Source organism: Haliotis rufescens, unplaced genomic scaffold (assembly GCF_023055435.1).
Source record: "Haliotis rufescens isolate VD_foot unplaced genomic scaffold, xgHalRufe1.0.p SCAF_13, whole genome shotgun sequence".
In the NCBI taxonomy this organism is placed as follows: domain Eukaryota; kingdom Metazoa; phylum Mollusca; class Gastropoda; order Lepetellida; family Haliotidae; genus Haliotis; species Haliotis rufescens.
Window position 1 is genome coordinate 1,980,870 of NW_025963813.1, and position 22,879 is coordinate 2,003,748.

The window sequence follows — 22,879 nt, forward strand, 5'->3', positions numbered from 1 at the left end:
AGAAGGCTGCACTGTTGGGGAGTCTTCACATTCTCCGAAAAGTTCTGGGTGGGTTTGACTTGGCAGCGCTTCCTGGGAGAAGTCCCATTTGCTGTCCGGGCTGCGTGAAGAGGGGGCAAGGGTCCTGAGCTGATATTGAGCCTAACCAGCCTGACTGTGCCAGGATCACCCAAACCCTCTTTGCTGCATTTATTTCACTCTGTAAATAATAACAATAATTAATAATAACTGTTTATAAAACTATTTATATAGTGCCCAATTTCAATAATAAGATGCTTAACGATCCTCATAATATATACAACAAATTACACAAAAAGAAGATGTGCAGAACAGATTGGCCTCACTGGGTGCCAATGAAGGGATTGCAGAAAAGGATAAGACACAAGCTGATGAGATGTTGAAGAAAAGTGAATTGCAGTAATCCAACTGATGCTGTGGGTGTAAAGGAAACATGATTTGAAGAGAGATTTGACGTATGTTGTGCCCGATGGTTTCTGATATTTAAGGCTCATGTCAACACATAAAGATAGATTGTTTTTCGTTTTTTAAACTGTTGCACAAAATGCTGGGAAACTTATTTAGCCTTATGTTTAATGTCTGAAGTCTGTAAAAGATGTGTTTGGACTCCTCCTTTCAGAGAAAAGATGTTTAACCTCAGCATATTAAATGATTGGTCCCATTTTTTTCGAATAGAGAGGTCGTTCTAGGAAACACGTATTGCTCGATCCAGATTCTGCCAGAACACTTCTTGACCATCCAGATCATCCGTGTACTCTACATAGGAATCTTGACGCATCAACTCCACAATATCGGGAGGCAGGTCCTTCACAGGGATGTTCTCTAGGACTACAACCAGCAGTGTGTTCCGTCCAGTGTAGATACTCTCCATCTTGGCCATCTCAACTTCGTACTTACACCAGTAGCTCCTCAAGAAGTGTCTGGACAGGATGATCACAGTCTTTCTGCTGGATTTGACAGCGTTCAGGATGTTGGCTGCAATAGCCTCTCCAACGAGGAAATCTCGGTGATGGATACAGAGCTTTAGTCCTTGTATCTCTTCAAGCTTCTGCCTCATGCCCCTTACCACAAGTCCACGGTCCTCGTCAGCGTAGGATATGAAGGCATCAAACTCGAACTCCTGTTCCGCCTCTACAGCAGGCAGGTACCCTCTGTGTCTGTTCCGGGCAACGTAGTAGAGGTACCTCAGTTTCCACCTGTATCTGTACACGACGCCTGTCACGGTTAATGCCAAGACCAGCATAATGAGACTGACCATCCCAATCACCACCCCAGTGTAGGATGCACAGTTCTTCTCCAGTTCCATGATGATTTCTGGTAGATTGGCCATGTTCTTTTCGCCACCATCTACCTCTGTACAGGATAGTTCCTCCATATCATGAACACTACTGCCTTTAATGTTTAGCCACTTTAAGAAGCTCAGCGTCTCACATGTACATCTCCATCGGTTCTTATTAAGCATTATAAGCAATCCTTTGCTTGTATTGTCATCAATCTGATTTCTAAAGGTTACATCAAGCTGCTCAAAGAGATTTTCAGAGATGTCCAAAAGTTTCAGATTCCTCAGATCCCCAATATTGGCATTCCACGTATTCAAATAATTGGATCGAACACTCAGGTATTTGAGACATTCTAAGCCCTTAAAAATGTCCCTTGGAAGAGTATTTAGTTTATTATTTGATAGGTCCAGATGTTCAAGATTGGATAGCTTACGAAATGTTTCATTCTGTAAAGAGTAGCCAAGATAATTGTAGCTGATGTTCAGTATTCTCAAGGAAAGGAAATCATCAAAGAAGTGTATGCTTATTAATTCACAATAATTGTGCGATCCATCAATGAATTCCAGATGATGAAGCCCGATAATCGGCCCAGACCACTGTGTAAAGAAATTATGAGACAGATCCAAAACCTTCAATCTGTTTTCACCAAAGGTAATTCTAGGGATGATGTAACTCAGTTTTGAGTTGCTGGCGTTTGCATGTGTTCCATTCGGTGGAATATAAATGGTAAAATTTCCCGGCCACGGTATGTCATCAACAGAAATATCTCCAAATTGCGAAAAATCATGTTTATTTGAGTTGGCGACAGAGCAAACTGTACTGCAACTTTCGTCATGTCGTGAGATGTCAGCATAATCCATATGAGGGTTTGTGAGAATAGAAGCAAGTTGAGCTTTTGCCTGTACTGAAAATGGACGAGCATGAGACCAATCACCTGAAGAAACATCCAAAAACTGCAGGTTGGTCATTGATGTCATTGTTAGAAGGTAAATACCAAACAAAAACATGTTTCTTTGCATGGAAACAGTTTTAAGGGTTTGAGGCATGAGGGTGGGCACAAGAGGATCGAGTAATTCTATCCGGTTGTCGTCCATATGTAGTTCCTCAAGGACCATATCGGACATATATTTTACATGTTCCACAGATACGAGAATGCCAGTTCCCTGATATCTGTCAAGTTTATTTGCTTTTAGAATTTTCAGTGAAGAATTACGAAGACCGTACAAACTCGCACAAGCCTTGTCCAACCCAAGATAGGGATTGTTGGACAAGTCTAAAGTGTGAATCTTTTCGAGATGCTCAAATGCAGATTTGTCAATATCAGTTATTTCACAATTTGTAATATCGAGGTGCGTTATTCCACTCAAATAGAGGAATGTTACATTTGACACATGTCTCATGTCACAAATCCCTCCAATAACCAGCCTTGTGATATTGGTGTATTTAAATCCTTCTCCAAACACTGGATTCCTGAGCCCATCTATGTGAAGTTCCTCAAGGGAAACCAAATCTTTATAGGTTCCATCTGGGTACTGTAGTGGATCATTCAAAGGGGCTATCTTTCTTGGTGGATGATTGTTATTGACTGTCAGCACCCGTAGTTTTTTCTGGGAGCGGAACAAACCCAATGGGTAAACCTTTTTGGACAGACGTAATTGATTGTCACTGAGATTGAGAACCTGCAATTCAGAAAGTCCGGCAAAGTCATCACGACCAAGTTGATTCAGGTTATTGAATGATAAATCAAGTCGCTTTAGGAATGTGTAGTTTCTCAATCCCTTGCCAATGCACCAAATTTTGTTATGAGCCAGTGTCAAGTTCGTGGTATTGTGCGGGAGTTTGCTGGGAACGGATGACAAGTTTCGGTTTGTACAGTCGGCAGTGATTGTGTCACTGGTTTCCGAACACCAACATAGCTGACAATCCCTTGCAAGACGTAATCCACCTGTTGCCAGGGCCACTGTTAAATACAGGATCTGCAAACAATAAAACATGTGCAAATAATTTGTAAATTAATACACGTATCATGCATGATAAAATGACACTGTCATTCTGAATTACGTGGTTGGGGCACGAGTGACCTTGTCGTCTAATGCAGAGTTGCGTCCCTTGGGTACGTCAGAAACCTATGATCGTTCGCCCCGATTAGGTTTCGAGGTTTGTCAGCACCATACCGTGCTCGTGCGTTTCACCAAAGTCGTGCACTTCAGAAATCTGCATCACTTCGGGCTTTCCTCCCACATAAAGCTGGAATAAAACTTCAAAGTAGCACCCACTCACTCACCCAAACACCCACCTACCCACCCACCCACCCACTCACTCACCCACTCACTATCTCACGTGATGAAAGCTATAATTCTTCCATGATCCTTCTATTCCAAACCTGGCAACATAAATGTATTCTATTCAGGATCTTGGATGTTTATGAGACATGACATGAAACTAAAAAGATGATAGTCTCAGGAAACTCAAGTTTTTATCATTCCTTCAATCAGAAACAGGCTACCTTCAGTACAAATTGGTATACAACAAACGTACTGTGATTAAAGCAAGATTTGTTTTAAATAGATACATGACCCATTGTCTTGCGTCAAGTGATATTCATTTTCATGTCCCGATCAGAGTTCAAGGCAAGGGCGGGCGGCGCTCTCATACCAATGACTTGTGTATCTTGCCCACACATGATCACTTTCAGGCCGCTGTAGTGTCGCTCGAATATTACCAGATTGCACCCGAAAATAACATGCAGCCACTTACATCTGTGTGTTACCGTAAATAATTTACCTTTTGGTTATAAATGTTTTCCAAAGTCAAATTTAACTTTCTTGTCACTTTTTCAAGCACACAATTAAAATCTACTCTCCCGTTCTTGAAGGTTTAAAGTGTACTGATGTTTACCGTGACTTAAAAACAATTTAATTTTCTTTTCAAAATGTATTATTATAATTTTTCAAAAACAATTTTGTGTTTTCTTTACAGACTGTCATTTGAGAATTGACTTTCGTTTTTGGCCATCATCAAACCTGTATTAACATATAACTTTTACCGTGTCATTCATATGGGAGACAATATTGTTATATTCGTTTTTGTTGTTGAATTTGTTGAGAAGTTAATTATCTTTTAATAAAGTCGACCTCGTCATGTTTGTGAATTTCTTAAGTCCTAATACTCTCCAACGTCATGGTGCACGTGTGGTCCAAATTTCTCGAGATCGGATAATCGTGGGTTCGAATCCTAGATTAACTCTGATTATGACTGCCATGCTCGCTGGTTTCACCAAAGTCATTTTTGGCTTACCCGTCACGTCAACTGGAATATTGTTGCAAAGGGCGTTAAACTCAACTCAACCCCATTCAAATTTTGGTTGAAATTCGTGATCCGTAGTTATTTTTTGTGAACAAAACGTGAATTGCTTCTTAAAGTCAAGAAAACACTTTACCCGTTTTTGACGACTTTATGTAGTATTAATGTGCTCCTTACCCCATGACATCCAGGGACTTCTCATGATAAAAGCAACAAAACCCATTCAATAGTCATAAAAAATCTCTGCTGAAAATAGTCGATTATGCTATTCCGATTGTATCATGTGTGAACATGTTTGTACATTCTAACGTTGTTGATATAAAACGTCAACGCCAGAAAATAACCAGTCTCGGTTATCCTCGGAAACAGATTTCATTCGGCGTAAAAGGCAAAACAGCAATGAAAATTATTTGAATAGATCACTGAAAATCAGTGATGGCACAAGATGTTCACGAAAAGGTTAAACATGTCCAGCTCTACCGGTACCTCAACCGTCTCTCACACAATTTGCAGATAACAGAAGGGTTTGGTTGTTGCCTGACGCCGCACAGCAGAATATAGTGATTTCCCTTTCAAAGTTTTAATTCCCTTGATCCATTGTCTAACATCACTGAAATGTGACATTGTCTGACATCAAATAGTCCAACATCCTGCTTTCAAGCATGTGAACCACATGAAGATGTATGACACAGGAAAAAGATAAGAAACCTTTTTCCGTTTTAAAAGCGTTATGTGAAAATGTGCGTCCCCTATTAGTTGATTCCGCTTATGCTGAAGTAGACATTAATACAGCAAGAACGCTTTCGGTGGAATGACGTTTATACTGGGGTTTAAAGGGGAAGTGATGACATGTCAGCCGATTCTATTCTCATCATATGTCATGTGATCTCTCAAATACTCAAAGGCAAAAGTTGTTTTCACTTACAAATTTATACCTTTAAATGATTTGTTATTTGAACAACGGGAACATACATAAAAAAGGGCGAAGAAGCGCAACCGACCAAATGTCGCTGGTAGGCTTGTGAGAGGCGAGTAGCGGGATCGGGTGGTCAGGGTAACTGAGTTGGTTGATGCATGTCAATGTATCCATATTGGGTGGATTGATATTCATGATATCATTCATTGGATTACCTGGTCCATATTCGATTATTTTAGTCCGCCGTCGTTTTGCTGCAATTTGACGAGTGCGGCGTTGAACAACAAACGAACAAAATACTCCCTGGATGCAAAGGTATATCTATGAGGACAGTCCGACGACATAATAAGGCAGTCCATACGAGGCGCCCAGTCAGAGGGCCAAAGCTTGACGCCGGAGCTTCAACGTCGACGACACCAGTGCTTCAGAAAACACTTGCAGTGGGCAGCATGTTAACATCTTCCCGAGGCAAGAGAGTTGATAACTGACTATAAAAGTCTAGTTTCCACCCTTGCCAAACTAGGCTGGTATTATGGAGTTACATTTTTCGCTGTGCTAACGAGTCTATGCATAGTCCAATCAAAATCGCGTAACGAAATCGAAATCCGGTTCGTAAAATGTCGTGCTGATTTCGATCGATTGCAGGATTTGCAAAGCATATGCACCGCCAACTCGTTGTAAACAGATATTTTCCAAATCTTTTCATGATTTTAATCAAGGTGCTCACGTGATTTGATGCACTTTGCAATGTAAAACCCGTTTTAACACAATATAGATCTTGATTATCGATCAGATCGTCTTGACTGGGCGACGCCATTTAGTTTGAATCAAAAGCAAGTGATACGAGAGGTGGAATCTGATTGGTCAATGGGAGAGGTTTAGAAGGGACATAACTCGTAATAACCACTGGTGGCGTTCCGATCGAGCCAAGGAGTTCAAGCCTAGTTCGGCAAGGGTGGAAACTGGACTTTTAAAGTCAGTTAACTCTCTTGCCTCGGGAAGATGCATGTTAATTGAGAAGGGTCCTTTTCACTGACGAGTCTTAATGTTAATATGATCCCTCGGCTTACCGATCGATTGGGTAAAATGGAACGAATCCTTCAAATACTCCAACAGCGTTGAAGGAACTCCTGCTAGTGGGGTATGTGACGTGGTATGTGACGTGGTATGTGACGTGGTATGTGACGTGGTATGTGAAGTGCCATGCCATGGAAGTGGGGAGGATGAGTGGGTGTGTGAAGTGGTATGCCATGGAACTGGGGAGGATGAGTGAAGTGGTGTGTCCCTGCGTGTAAAGAAGTGGATGAGTGGGTGAGTTAAGTGGTGTGTCCCTGGGTGTGGCGAGGTTGATTAGTGGATAAGTGAAGCGGTGTGTCCCTGGGTGTAAAGAAGTGGATGAGTTAAGTGGTTTGTCCCTGGGTGTGGCGAGGTTGATTAGTGGATGAGTGAAGTGGTGTGTCCCTGGGTGTAAAGATGTGGATGAGTGTGAGGTGGTTTGTCACTGGATGTAAAGAAGTGGTTGAGTGGGTGAGTTAAGTGGTGTGTCCCTAGGTGTGGCGAGGTTGATTAGTGGATGAGTGAAGTGGTGTGTCCCTTGGTGTAAAGAAGTGGATGAGTGTGAGATGGTTTGTCACTGGCTGTAAAGAAGTGGATGAGTGGGTGAGTTAAGTGGTGTGTCCCTGGGTGTGGCGAAGTCGATTAGTGGATAAGTGAAGCGGTGTGTCCCTGGGTGTAAAGAAGTGGATGAGTTAAGTGGTTTGTCCCTGGGTGTGGCGAGGTTGATAAGTTGATAAGTGAAGTGGTGTGTCCCTGGGTGTAAAGATGTGGATGAGTGTGAGATGGTTTGTCACTGGATGTAAAGAAGTGGTTGAGTGGGTGAGTTAAGTGGTGTGTCCCTGGGTGTGGCGAGGTTGATTAGTTGATAAGTGAAGTGGTGTGTCCCTGGGTGTAAAGATGTGGATGAGTGTGAGATGGTTTGTCACTGGCTGTAAAGAAGTGGATGAGTGGGTGAGTTAAGTGGTGTGTCCCTGGATGTAAAGAAGTGGATGAGTGTGAGATGGTTTGTCACTGGCTGTAAAGAAGTGGATGAGTGGGTGAGTTAAGTGGTGTGTCCCTGGATGTAAAGAAGTGGATGATTGTGAGATGGTTTGTCAATGGCTGTAAAGAAGTGGTTGAGTGGGTGAGTTAAGTGGTGTGTCCCTAGGTGTGGCGAGGTTGATTAGTGGATGTGTGAAGTGGTATGTCCCTGGGTGTAAAGAAGTGGATGAGTGTGAGATGGTTTGTCACTGGCTGTAAAGAAGTGGACGAGTGGGTGAGTTGAGTGGTGTGTCCCTGGGTGTGGTAAGGTTGATTAGTGGGTGAGTGAAGGAATGTGTCACTGGCTGTAAAGAAGTGGGTGAGTTAAGAGGTGTGTCCCTGGGTGTGGCGAGGTTGATTAGTGGATGAGTGAAGTGGTGTGTCCCTGGGTGTAAAGAAGTGGATGAGAGTGAGAAGGTTTGTCACTGGCTGTAAAGAAGTGGATGAGTGGGTGAGTAAAGAGGTGTGTCCCTGGGTGTGGCGAGGTTGATTAGTGGATGAGTGAAGTGGTGTGCCCCTGGGTTTAAAGAAGTGGATGAGTGTGAGTGGTTTGTCACTGGCTGTAAAGAAGTGGATGAGTGGGTGAGTTAAGTGGTGTGTCCCTGAGTGATGAGGTTGATTAGTGGATGAGTGAAGTGGTGTGTCCCTGGGTGTAAAGAAGTGGATGAGTGGGTGAGTTAAGTGGTCAGTCACTGGATGTGGCGAGGTTGATTAGCGGATGAGTAAAGTGGTGTGTCCCTGGGTGTGAAGAAGTGGATGAGTGTGAGATGGCTTGTCACTGACTGTAAAGAAGTGGTTGAGTGGGTGAGTTAAGTGGTGTGTCACTGGGTGTAGTGAGGTTGATGAGAGGGTGAGTGAAGTGGTGTGTCACAGGGTGTAAAGAAGTGGATGAGTGGGTGAGTGAAGTAGTTTGTCACTGGGTGTAGTGAAGTTGATAAGAGGGTGAGCGAAGTGGTTTGTCTCTGGGTGTAGTGAAGTTGATGAGAGGGTGAGTGAAGTGGTGTGTCACTGGGTGTAGTGAGGTTGATTAGTTGGTTAGTTAAGTAGTTTGTCACTGGGTGTAGTGAAGTTGATGAGAGGGTGAGTGAAGTAGTGTGTCACTGGGTGTAGTGAAGTTGATGAGTGGGTGAGTGAAGTAGTTTGTCACTGGGTGTAGTGAATTTGATGAGAGGGTGAGTAGATGAGGGAACTGGTGTGTCACTGGATGTACCGAGATGGACAAGTTGGTGAGTGGTTAGTAGATGACGGGTTTAGTTTTGCAACTATTCAGTGTAATTAGCCAATATGTATCGCCAGAGAAAGACCAGGGTTGATCAAATCCATAACAACAACTACATGTAAACCATCACAAAGTCACCGTGCCAGACCACTCGGTCACATTAGTTGCCTCTTACGACAAGCATGGGATGCTGAATACGTGGATCTAACGTGGATGTTCACGGGATCCGATGGGAAGTTTTCGCGTTGATGATGAACAGCTACTATACAATATTCAACGTGACCAGATGGGGAGTGGTTCTGTTGATAAATAAATCATAGCTTCGAATTATAAAAAAAATTCCAGATGCTTTTTGGTGGCTTCAACATCATGTCAATATATGTTTAAAATTCATAGCCCAAGGGTATTAAATGGTGACCTCGGGGTGAGACGTCTTGTTATCCTGGCTTCAAGATATGGCATCCCGATATGTCGCACTACTTTGAAAGATTCGAAATACTGGACTTGGGCTATTTCACCGTGGCCTTGGGGATATTAAAGATGACCTCAAACTGGAAGGTCGTAGCGATGAGTTGGATATTCCTGGCCTCAAGATGTTAAATCGTGACTTCCATTTATTATCTCAAGGCCTCCAAATACTAACGTGCCAGTCATGTTACATCAAAGCTTTGCCTTGATAATTAAATAATGCATCGAGAAGATATAGCGTCGAATTGTTGACAAGGTCTTAAGATATTATCCCAAGGCCTCGAGCTATTAAGTGGTGATCTCTTGATATTATCCCAAGGCCTCGAGCTATTAAGTGGTGATCTCTAGATATTATCCCAATGCCTCGGGCTATTAAGTGGTTATCTCTAGATATCATCCCAAGGCCTCGGGCTATTAAGTGTTGAACTCTTGATATTATCCCAAGGCCTCGGACTATTAAGTGGTGATCTCTAGATATAATCCCAAGGCCTCGGGCTATTAAGTGGTGATCTCTAGATGTTATCCCAAGGCCTCGAGCTATTAAGTGGTGATCTCTGGATAGTATCCAAAGGCCTCGAGCTATTAAGTGGTAATCTCTAGATATCATCCCAAGGCCTCGGGCTATTAAGGGGTGATCTCTTGATATTATCACAAGGCCTCGAGCTATTAAGTGGTGATCTCTAGATATCATCGCAATGCCTCGGGCTATTTAGGGGTGATCTCTTGATATTACCCCAAGGCCTCGAGCTATTAAGTGGTGATCTCTGGATAGTATCCCAAGGCCTCGAGCTATTAAGTGGTGATCTCTTGATATTATCCCAAGGCCTCGAGTTATTTAGTGGTGATCTCTAGATATCATCCCAAGGCCTCGGGCGATAAAGGGGTGATCTCTTGATATTATCCCAAGGTATCGAGCTATTAAGCGGTCATCTCTAGATAATATCCCAAGGCTATTAGCTATTAAGTGGTAATCTCTAGATATTATTCCAAGGCCTCAAAGTCGTTATCTCTGGATATTTGTCCTGGACTCAAGCTATAAAGTCGTTATCTCTGGATAGCATTCCTGGACTTAAGCTATAAAGTGGTGATCTCTAGATATTAGTCCTGGACTCTAGCTATATATTCATTATCTTTAGATATTAGGCCTGGACTCAAGCTATAAAGTCGTTATCTCTGGATATTAGTCCTGGACTCAAGCTATAATGTCGTTATCTCTAGATATTAGTCCTCGACTCAAGCTATAAAGTCGTTATCTCTAGATATTAGTCCTGGACTCAAGCTATAAAGTCGTTTTCTCTAGATAATAGTCCTGGACTCAAGCTATAAAGTCGTTATCTCTGGATATCAGTCCTGGACTCTAGCTATAAAGTCGTGATCTTTAGATGTTAGTCCTGGACTCAAGCTATAAAGTCGTTATCTCTGGATAGCATTCCTGGACTCAAGCTATAAAGTGGTGATCTCTAGATATTAGTCCTGGACTGAAGCTATAAAGTCGTTATCTCTAGATATTAGTTCTGGACTCAAGCTATAAAGTCGTGATTTTTAGATGTTAGGCCTGGACTCAAGCTATAAAGTCGTGATCTCTAGATATTACTCCTGGACTCAAGCTATAAAGTCTTTGTCTTTAGATATTACTCCTGGACTCAAGCTATAAAGTCGTTATCTCTAGATAGCATTCCTGGATTCAAGACATAAAGTTGTTATCTTTAGATATAAGTCCTGGACTCAAGCTGTAAAGTCGTTATCTCTAGATATTAGTCCTGGACTCAAGCTATAAAGTCGTTATCTCTAGATAATAGTCCTGGACTCAAGCTATAAAGTCGTTATCTCTGGATATTTGTTCTGGACTCAAGCTGTAAAGTCGTTATCTCTAGATATTAGTCCTGGACTCAAGCTATAAAGTCGTTATCTCTAGATATTATTCCTGGACTCAAGCTATAAAGTCGTTATCTCTAGATATTAGTCCTGGACTCAAGCCATTAAGTCGTTATCTCTGGATATTAGTCCTCGACTCAAGCTATAAAGTCGTTATCTCTAGATATTAGTCCTGGACTCAAGCCATTAAGTCGTTATCTCTGGATATTAGTCCTCGACTCAAGCTATAAAGTCGTTTTCTCTAGATAATAGTCCTCGACTCAAGCTATAAAGTCGTTATCTCTGGATATCAGTCCTGCACTCTAGCTATAAAGTCGTGATCTTTAAATGTTAGACCTGGACTCAAGCTATAAAGTCGTTATCTCTGGATAGCATTCCTGGACTCAAGCTATAAAGTGGTGATCTCTAGATATTAGTCCTGGACTGAAGCTATAAAGTCGTTATCTCTAGATATTAGTTCTGGACTCAAGCTATAAAGTCGTTATCTCTGGATATCAGTCCTGGACTCTAGCTATAAAGTCGTGATCTTTAGATGTTAGTCCTGGACTCAAGCTATAAAGTCGTTTTCTCTGGATAGCATTCCTGGACTCAAGCTATAAAGTGGTGATCTCTAGATATTAGTCCTGGACTGAAGCTTTAAAGTCGTTTTCTCTAGATCACAGTCCTGGACTCAAGCTATAAAGTCGTTATCTCTGGATATCAGTCCTGGACTCCAGCTATAAAGTCGTGATCTTTAGATGTTAGTCCTGGACTCAAGCTATAAAGTCGTTTTCTCTAGATAACAGTCCTGGACTCAAGCTATAAAGTCGTTATCTCTGGATATCAGTCCTGGACTCTAGCTATAAAGTCGTGATCTTTAGAAGTTAGGCCTGGACTCAAGCTATAAAGTCGTGATCTCTAGATATCACTCCTGGACTCAAGCTATAAAGTCTTTGTCTTTAGATATTACTCCTGGACTCAAGCTACAAAGTCGTTATCTCTAGATAGCATTCCTGGATTGATATAAGTCCTGGACTCAAGCTATAAAGTCGTGATCTTTAGACAGCACCACTGACCTCGAGCTATTAAGTCGTGATATCTACTTATGAACCTCTGATGACGTCACACGACAGTAACAAAAGGTTCCTTTAAATGTTAATAAACCTCCAAGACAGGCAATATCAACAATACCCGGGACCTGATGAATACATTTCAGTTGTAATATCCAGGTTTTACAATTAACGTTTCATAAACCTGCCTCTTGATGTGAACACAATTGTGTTCGATGATTGGTAAAAAGTCACAATATCTGTTTAACATGAATCGAATGTTCAACCCCACATATCGTGTGAAGTTTTGTAACCTTTATACCGCGATACATTGTATTGTTTCACTATAAGGTATCTCGATGTTTTCTTATATTTTCTGGTATTTCTAAAGCATATTTAAAGCAGTCGGTTTTGGTTGAAAATGTAAAGCCTTTTCCCTCGCACGGGGTTTTACATGTTCAACCAAAACCTCGGAGGCGTACTTTATCCAATATATATATATATATATATTTATCATATAATGGGTAGGTTTCTCGGCAGGATTTAGCCAACGGATAAAAGCGATATCCGTTGGGGGTCATATGCGGATAGAGATGCAAATATCAAAGGTCAAGTAGGGACTACTTTCACTGTTTATAAACAAACATGGCGTCGCCCTCGTCATTCGGCGATTGAGTCAGAATAAACCATCGGGAATCTGGATAAACTACAGGGATAATTGCTATCATTAGTAGTATAGAACGGGTCCGCAGGAACCTTTTTTGGTTGAGGGAGGTTGAGTGAAAATAGGGAAGGAGATTGGTTGATCCAAGTCACGTGATCGGATAGGATGACTCATGCATCAACAGCACGTCACAGGTGAGGAGGATGAAAGGTGTGTGTTTATAAGGCAGAAAAGAATTCATAAGAAAACAAAAGTAAAGGATTATGAATAGAGCTAAATGTATGGCGTGCTGCCCTGAATAGACAGACCCGTCAGCCCAGATTGAATTGAGCGCGCTTGACAACTCACGTGGCCTCGTCGTTTAACCCGCGCTCGCTAGATCGTGCGACCCGGTTTGATGAATACAGGATGTGTGTTGAAAGTACATCATACCACAATAGAGACGGGTTGTGTCAACACGATATACGCCGGGTAATGTAGGGAAAATAAATGTACATCTAGCTGGATCAAATTCATCTTGTACGGTCTACACGTTGTACACCATGAACGTTAGACAACCTGTATAGAAAAAAAATATAGAAGAAATAGATAAGACTATACAATCAGTAAGCTAGCAGTGTCGTTTAATTACATTTAGCGTGCAAGAACGAGGTAGTCACGTCACCCTGCATTGACTATAACGCCGAAGGCAGCCGCATTTCGAATCACCCGCGATGCGTACTATTGTGAACCATTTGTACAGAATTATTCAGCCCTGTCCCGACTTGCATAGTTGATGTTTCAATGCTAGCTTTTTCCTTTTTACGCGATGACAAATAAACCCTACGGTTTGAGTTTTAACCGTGTAACATGATGTGCACAGTTTTACTTCAGAACGTGCTATTTTGAAAAAAGATAGTTAGAACTGATAAGTACATGTACCAGTGTGACGGCACGAAGCTAGGTTTGTTGGGAAAGTGATGGAAGCAATCTATAGGACATTTTCATGTTTACAATACTCACCCTTAATTCGAAGAGAGAACAGAGTTTATCATGGAAAATTGTTTGACGAGGAAAATGTTTTATTGTAAATATATGTCGAAGCAGGTTTATTCATAGCTAATGTATAGCAGAGAGACTAAGCGACCGCCCGCCCATAACAATGTCAACATACCCCGGTCTTACAATTAATGTTAACATACCAGCCTCGCCTGAAGCTTCCCATTCATAAATTGTGTGACCAGTGTCCCGTATTCATGATACGTTAGGGAAGATGTGTTGTACATTTGTTATTTTAAAAGGGAGTTATTTCAGAGAGGATATAATATGATTATTCCCCTCATTAAACCTTTCTTTCGTTGGTGTCTATTAAACGTATCCGGTATTTAATACATTTGAATGATGTAGGAAAGCATGTGCGTGTAGATGTTGTACCTATATCCGAACACGAATGTATGACACCTTTCAATAGATCAATTACGGTTCTAACCACGACACGCAACATGACTATGAGCGTGGTTAGCAGTTCATATTTATAAACACATCGTAAATGACAAATTTCTGATGAATGAACTCGCCCGCACACATGTCTATAGGGTTATGTTCGCCCGAACTGTAAACAGTGACACATTGATAACAGGAAGGGTGTGTGGAATGCACTCGTCCTTGTAAGGGTAAAATACGCGTTTAAACTCACCATTTAAATGATGACATTACTTTTTAGATGTATTGGTATCAGTGAGTGAGTGAATTGAGTTTTACGCCACACTCGGCATTATTCCAGCTCTAGCTCTAGCTCTGTCAATAAACGAGCTTGGACCGGACAATCCAGTGATCAACAGCATGAGCAGCGATCTGTGCAACTAGGAACCGATGGCACGTGTCATCCGAGTCGGCGAGACTGACCAACCGATCCCCGTCAGTCGCCGATAGGCATGGGTTACTGAAGGTCGATTCTATAACCCGGACCTTCACGGGTGTAGTATGACGAAGACTATATACTAATATGATCGCTTTTTTAACTCGCCAAGGCTCGCTAAATACAATGTTTATTCCTAATGCAGAATATTACCATCCCCAAACACACTCGCGTGATAACCTGTATATATTATCACCCGGCCTCAACCTAGTAAGTTGTGATCTGAAAGTAAGTATCACGTGACGTCAAAATATTGCTGCCTTAATTTCTTGTTTCACTGTGTTCCTACCACGAATCTGAATTGACTTTGAAGTTAGGTTCTTGTTTATTATTCCTTCTTCTAAATACAATTATTGTTAACAATTAATCATAGAAATAATTATCTGTTCTGTGGAAAAGTGATTTTCACCACATCTTGCCAATTGACATAAGTTGCATTTACGGCGTTATAAGGATTATTTTCCCCTTGCCCCCTTGTTAACCTAAGTACTTACATATATGTGCAAAAGCATCGTTGAGGGAGTATCACGTATCAGCGTCCTCGCGTCAGGGCACCGTTTACAGATGTGGGGGTACTGTTTGGATTTTAAGAGTCTGTACTGACATATACTTCCTGGTATTTACAGCTATCGATTCAAGCCAACACTCGTGCTACTTGTCCCACGTTAACCCTTTCTACGCCAGTCGGACAGAAGCTTTTCCTTCTACCACACCCAGTTCGGGCAGCAGTGTTGAAAGCGTTAGTCTGACATACTGGGATATTAAATCAATACAACTTGAAACTGCGCACGCACTAAGGTACGAAAAAATGTTGTGAATCCACTTGCGATTAGGGGGAGTTAACCCCGCTGTTCCGAGACAGCCGAGAAGGGACTTTGTTGCATTGTTGCCTTCTCGCCCTTACCAAAACAAGCCAAAAGTGTCAAAATTAACCAACGCGACAATGTGACATTTTCGCAATTTGTCGCATTGTCGTGTTATCGCCCTTTGAATAATCTTGTATATTTTACCAAAGGGCGACACGGGACATTTTTCCGGGTCGAAATCTGTTCCCATGTTGCATTGTCGCCCCATCAAAAGATAATTTTGACATTTTGCTGTGGTAAGACTCTACGACTTCACCATGTTTATTGATGGTGTATTTAACACCATCTTCGACATCACCATGTTTATTGATGGTGTATTTAACACCGTCTTCGACATCACCATGTATATTGATAGTGTATTTAACACCGTCTTCGACATCACCATGTATATTGATAGTGTATTTAACACCGTCTTCGACATCACCATGTATATTGATAGTGTATTTAACACCGTCTTCGACATCACCATGTTTATTGATGGTGTATTTAACACCGTCTTCGACATCACCATGTTTATTGATGGTGTATTTAACACCGTCTTCGACATCACCATGTATATTGATGGTGTATTTAACATCGTCTTCGACATCACCATGTTTATTGATGGTGTATTTAACACCGTCTTCGACATCACCATGTATATTGATGGTGTATTTAACACCGTCTTCGACATCACCATGTTTATTGATGGTGTATTTAACACCGTCTTCGACATCACCATGTTTATTGATGGTGTATTTAACACCGTCTTCGACATCACCATGTATATTGATGGTGTATTTAACACCGTCTTCGACATCACCATGTTTATTGATGGTGTATTTAACACCGTCTACGACATCACCATGTATGTTGATAGTCATGTATATTGCTGGTATATTGTTATAAGGTAAAAATGCATCCCCAAACCTTAGAAAATTATAACAAGGTCAACCTTTAAATTGATGGTTATAGCTTTAACACGAGGGAAACACAGAGCTGCCGACTTGGCGCAAACAAGCAGGAAATCAATAGAGCAATGACAGTTACTGGGTATTTCGAGATAGCTTCTGTGTTGTTGTCGCCAATTAATCAATAGACATCTTTAATAGGTTAGTAGGTTCTGGTAGTTTATAATCACGACACAAACGAGACTTCATGGTCTGATATTGTTCATAACCAATTAAAAAGATCTTTGAGGACATGTGACAAAGACAGGCCCGAACACTTCAAAATGACACCTTAAACATTTGGAGAGGAGAGTGCGGTTTAAAAATCGATTGAGTCGAATCCCACGCAGTGACGAGCCTGGCCGGTCTGATCCTGTCGTGTCTTGATAGATGGACTGACGAGTAAGTAAAACTATGCGAGTATAAAGCCTGGTGTTGCGGTTATTATGCGTATGAATGCTGTTTGAGACTTTCGGAGAAAGAATCGATAGACAAATCACTCCTTGACTCAGATACCCCGATTCTGACCAGGCGAGCTGCAAAGTCATGACCTAACTTGCCATGACGCCACGGAACGACAATACGTTTAGGTAACTGTAGTAAGGTCCCACCTGACGCAGTTACGACAATATGTAACACAGCCTTCGACTTTACGATGTGTATTGATGATGTATTGAATGACTGATGAGCTGCAGGAATTTTTTTCAATTTATCAAACGTTTCATTTATACTGATGTGATGTAGAAATTAGTCGGGGGTATGCTTCCAGATACCGTGAAATCCCCCTTCACCTAGGGGTGTGGTTCCAGATACCGTGAAATCCTCCTTCACCTGGGGCTATGGTTCCAGATACCATGATATCCTCCTTCACCTGGGGGTATGGTTCCAGATACCGTGATATCCTCCTTCACCTGGGGGTATGGTTCGAGATACCGTGAAATCCTCCTTCACCTGGGGCTATGGTTCGAGATACCGTGAAATCCTCCTTCACCTGGGGCTATGGTTCGAGATACCGTGAAATCCTCCTTCACCTGAGGGTATGGTTCCAGATACCGTGATATCCTCCTTCACCTGGGAGGTATGGTTCCAGATACCGTGAAATCCTCCTTCATCTGGGGATATGGTTCCAGATACCGTGATATCCTCCTTCACCTGGATGTATGGTTCGAGATACCATGATATCCTCCTTCACCTGGGGGTATGGTTCCAGATACCGTGCTATCCTCCTTCACCTGGGGGTATGGTTCGAGATACCGTGAAGTCCTCCTTCACCTTGGGGTATGGTTCCAGATACCGTGATATCCCCCTTCACCTGGGGGTATGGTTCGAGATACCATGATATCCTCCTTCACCTGGGGGTATGGTTCCAGATACCGTGATATCCTCCTTCACCTGGGGGTATGGTTCCAGATACCGTGAAATCCTCCTTCACCTGGGGGTATGGTTCCAGATACCGTGAAATCCTCCTTCACCTGGGGGTATGGTTCCAGATACCGTGAAATCCTCCTTCGCCTGGGGGTATGGTTTCAGATACCGTGATATCCTCCTTCACCTGGGGGTATGGTTCCAGATACCGTGATATCCTCCTTCATCTGGGGGTATGGTTCCAGATACCATGAAATCCTCCTTCATCTCGGGGTATGGTTCCAGATACCGTGCTATCCTCCTTCATCTGGGGGTATGGTTCCAGATACCGTGATATCCTCCTTCATCTGGGGGTATGGTTCCAGATACCGTGATATCCTCCTTCACCTGGGGGTATGGTTCCAGATGCCGTGAAATCCTCCTTCATCTGGGGGTATGGTTCCAGATAACGTGAAATCCTCCTCCATCTGGTGGTATGGTTCCAGATACTGTGATATCCTCCTTCATCTGGGGGTATGGTTCCAGGTACCGTGAAATCCTCCTTCGCCTGGGGGTATGGTTCCAGATGCTGTAAAATCCTCCTTCGCCTGGGGGTATGGTTCCAGAGGCCGTGAAATCCCCCTTCACCTGGGGGTATGGTTCAAGATGCCGTGAAATCCCCCTGCACCTTGGGGTATGGTTCCACATACCGCGAAATCCTCCTTCACCTGGGGATATGGTTCCAGATACCGTGATATACTCCTTCATCTGGGGGTATGGTTCCAGATACCATGAAATCCTCCTTCATCTGGGGGTATGGTTCCAGATACCGTGAAATCCTCCTTCATCTGGGGGTATGGTTCCAGATACCATGAAATCCTCCTTCATCTGGGGGTATGGTTCCAGATACCGTGATATCCTCCTTCATCTGGGGGTATGGTTCCAGATACCGTGATATCCTCCTTCATCTGGGGGTATGGTTCCAGATACCGTGAAATCCTCCTTCACCTGGGGGTATGGTTACAGATGCCGTGAAATCCTCCTTCATCTGGGGGTATGGTTCGAGATACCGTGAAATCCTCCTCCATCTGGTGGTATGGTTCCAGATACTGTGATATCCTCCTTCATCTGGGGGTATGGTTCGAAATACCGTGAAATCCTCCTTCGTCTAGGGGTATGGTTCAAGATGCCGTGAAAACCTCCTTCGCCTGGTGCTATGGTTCAAGATGCCGTGAAATCCTCCTTCGCCTGGGGGTATCGTTCAAGATGCCCTGAAATCCTCCTTCGCCTGGGCCTATGATTCCAGATACCGTGATACCCCCCTTCACTTGGGGGTAAGGTTCCAGATACCGTGAAATCCTCCTTCATCTGGGGGTATGGTTCCAGATGCCGTGAAATCCTCCTTCACCTGGATGTATGGTTCCAGATACCGTGAAATCCTCCTTCACCTGGGGGTATGGTTCCAGATGCCGTGAAATCCTCCTTCATCTGGGGGTATGGTTCCAGATACCGTGAAATCCTCCTTCATCTGGGGGTATGGTTCCAAATGCCGTGAAATCCTCCTTCACCTGGGGGTATGGTTCCAGATACCGTGAAATCCTCCTTCACCTGGGGGTATGGTTCCAGATGCCGTGAAATCCTACTTCACCTGGGGGTATGGTTCCAGATGCCGTGAAATCCTCCTTCACCTGGGGGTATGGTTCCAGATGCCGTGAAATCCTCCTTCACCTGGGGGTATGGTTCCAGATGCCGTGAAATCCTCCTTCACCTGGGGGTATGGTTCCAGATACCGTGAAATCCTCCTTCACCTGAGGGTATGGTTCCAGATGCCGTGAAATCCTACTTCACCTGGGGGTATGGTTCCAGATGCCTTGAAATCCTCCTTCACCTGGATGTATGGTTCCAGATACCGTGAAATCCTCCTTCATCTGGGGGTATGGTTCCAGATACAGAGAAATCCTCTTTAATCTGGATGTATGGTTCCAGATACCGTGATATCCTCCTTCACCTGGGGGTATGGTTCCAGATACAGAGACATCCTCTTTAATCTGGATGAATGGTTCCAGATACCGTGATATCCTCCTTTACCTGGGGGTATGGTTCCAGATACAGAGACATCCTCTTTAATCTGGATGAATGGTTCCAGATACCGTGATATCCTCCTTCACCTGGGGGTATGGTTCCAGATACCGTGAAATCCTCTTTCACCTGGGGGTATGGTTCCAGATACCGTGATATCCTCCTTCACCTGAGGGTAAGGTTCCCGATACCGTGATATCCTCCTTCGCCTGGGGGTATGGTTCCAGATACCATGAAAACATCCTTAGTCTGGACGGCTTAGTTCCAGATTAAAAAAAAATTCCGGATTAACGAATCAAGGTTGGGAGAAATATTGCTTTATACATACATGGGCAATGACAAACGGTTCCGGACTACCAGGTTTTCGGACTAACGAGGTTTCACTTTATATATATATATTTACAGGAAATGGTAGATTAATCTGTTAAGCTTTCCTCCAAATCACAATATATATTCCAACACCGACACATTTATTTGACAGCGATCGAAATGCAACTGTTTTCAAGTGTGCTTGGGGGCGGTCGGGTAGCCTAGTGGTTAAAGCGTTCGCTCGTCAGCCGAAGACCGGGGTTCGATTCCCGACATGGGTACAATGTGTGAAACCCATTTCTGGTGTCCCCCGCCGTGATATTGCTGGAATATTGCTAAAAGCGGCGTCAAACCATACTCACTCACTCACTCAAGTGTGCTTGAAGGCACTCGTGATATTATTCAGGTGTGCCTCAAACGATATATGTGTGTCCCTGGCTTATCATGACATCCCTATTCCTTGCATATTTTGTAAAGTAATACACATTTATTTCTATCACAAATAAGCCAAGAGTTATTTGAACTGTGAAAACACATAGTCAACTTTAGCTCGAATCAGAAAAGATGTGTTTTTGTGCTCAAGTCCACCTCCAAAGAAACATCCACTGACATCGTTGTGTTTTATTATCTCATGCCTGAATACCCATGGAAGTTAATATTGTGGCAAGTGAAACGATATCCTCGATGTAAATCACATTGTATAATCTTCACATGAAACAGGTGATATATTTGGTATACATTCTTGAAATTGATGGTGTGCAGTAAGTTGAAGTGAGGTGAAATTGGTTTGAACGTCGCGTCCAAGATTATTGCACTTATATAGCGACGTGCATGCACGTGTGTGTGTGTGTGTGTGTTGCTGCTTGTACTAGTCCGGACTGATGCCGATTTATAGTGCTAGCTCACTGAGATACCATGACACAGTTTAACATGAATACCCCACTCAGACACAGTATACTGACTCCGAGCCGACCAGTCCTTGTTTTAGCCCCTTAAAGCCGAGCGCCAGACAGGGTAACAACAAGTACCATCTTTTAACGTCTTTTGGTATGACGCGGCCGCGGATTGTGCAGTAAGGACACTGGGAGTGTTTTAAGGGTGCAATCAGCAGATTTCGAAATCTGTTTGACAACAATGACAGTCTCGGAGTCCCCACAGTGACACAACGCGGAGAGGAAACATTTCCGTGAAGCTCTGTGAATATTTATATCAGTGTATCGTCACAACTGGGATATAAACTGCCCGGCAAAAGAAAGTGTACACAAAATTTGATCTGACTAAAATATACCACACGTTATCAAAATGTTACAAGGCTGAAAACAGTCACCAAAACACTGCAAACGTCCAAAACACAACTGTGATACCCGTATCAAACACATCACCCTCGAGAAACCTTTCCGTGTTTGTTTCAATATTTACCCACTATCAAACACATCACCCTCGAGAAACCTTTCCGTGTTTGTTTCAATATTTACCCACTATCAAACACATCACCCTCGAGAAACCTTTCCGTGTTTGTTTCAATATTTACCCACTATCAAACACATCACCCTCGAGAAACCTTTCCGTGTTTGTTTCAATATTTACCCACTATCAAACACATCACCCTCGAGAAACCTTTCCGTGTTTGTTTCAATATTTACCCAATATCAAACACATCACCCTCGAGAAACCTTTCCGTGTTTGTTTCAATATTTACCCACTATCAAACACATCACCCTCGAGAAACCTTTCCGTGTTTGTTTCAATATTTACCCACTATCAAACACATCACCCTCGAGAAACCTTTCCGTGTTTGTTTCAATATTTACCCAATATCAAACACATCACCCTCGAGAAACCTTTCCGTGTTTGTTTCAATATTTACCCACTATCAAACACATCAACCTCGAGAAACCTTTCCGTGTTTGTTTCACTATTTACCCACTATCAAACACGGGTGAGTTCACCAAGTTCCCCTTGTCTTCGTGCTGGATTGTATCGGAGCTCAAGCTTTTATGATACATGATTTTACGAAGTTTCGTTTAATTGTCAAACCCTTAGAACATAATTATGTTTGTCAATGCTTTGCTATTCAATATTCCAGCTGTATGATGGCGGTCTGTAAATAACCGAATGTGGGCCAGATAACCCGGTGACTGATATAATGACCCAAATTCCACATCGTCGGGGTTTGTTGACACGCTTTCAAGCGAGACAAACAGATCCACTGAGTCAGACCAGCAAAGGTTGCTTGAGACTAATCTAACATGGAATCCCAACTGTGACCCTTAAAAGTATCGGTTCGTTACGTTCGATATTAAAGGGACACATATGAACCAATGACTAAATTTAACAAGAATAAGACTAATACGTACATTTGGACGCAAGCATATTGAAGTTTAATGAGAATATTGATTGTCAATGGAAGTAGAATAGTAGATAGTAGAATATGAAAACAAAGATACAAAGGTATGCCTGAATATTTGGTGAACAAGAATACCGCAAAAGCCAGACCAAATCACTTACTTGATTTACGGAACCCGCGGGGATTTTTTGAAACAAAATTGCGAAAAATAATGCAACCGTTCCTGCTGTCAAAATAAAAATAATTCGCCCTGACGTTGTG

At 42.6% G+C, this 22,879-nt stretch overlaps 1 protein-coding gene across 1 annotated transcript; it reads right to left on the reverse strand.

Annotated features, from left to right (window-relative positions):
* Positions 1-695: 695 nt before the first annotated feature.
* LOC124115484 (toll-like receptor 4) lies at positions 696-15,414 on the reverse strand. Its single transcript, XM_046476494.2, has 2 exons — positions 15,239-15,414; positions 696-3,274 (listed from the first exon to the last, which is right to left on the reverse strand). Exons 1-2 carry the CDS (start codon positions 15,254-15,256, stop codon positions 704-706), a joined length of 2,589 nt encoding a protein of 862 aa, XP_046332450.2. The 5' UTR covers positions 15,257-15,414; the 3' UTR covers positions 696-703.
* Between the last annotated feature and the right edge of the window lie 7,465 nt (positions 15,415-22,879).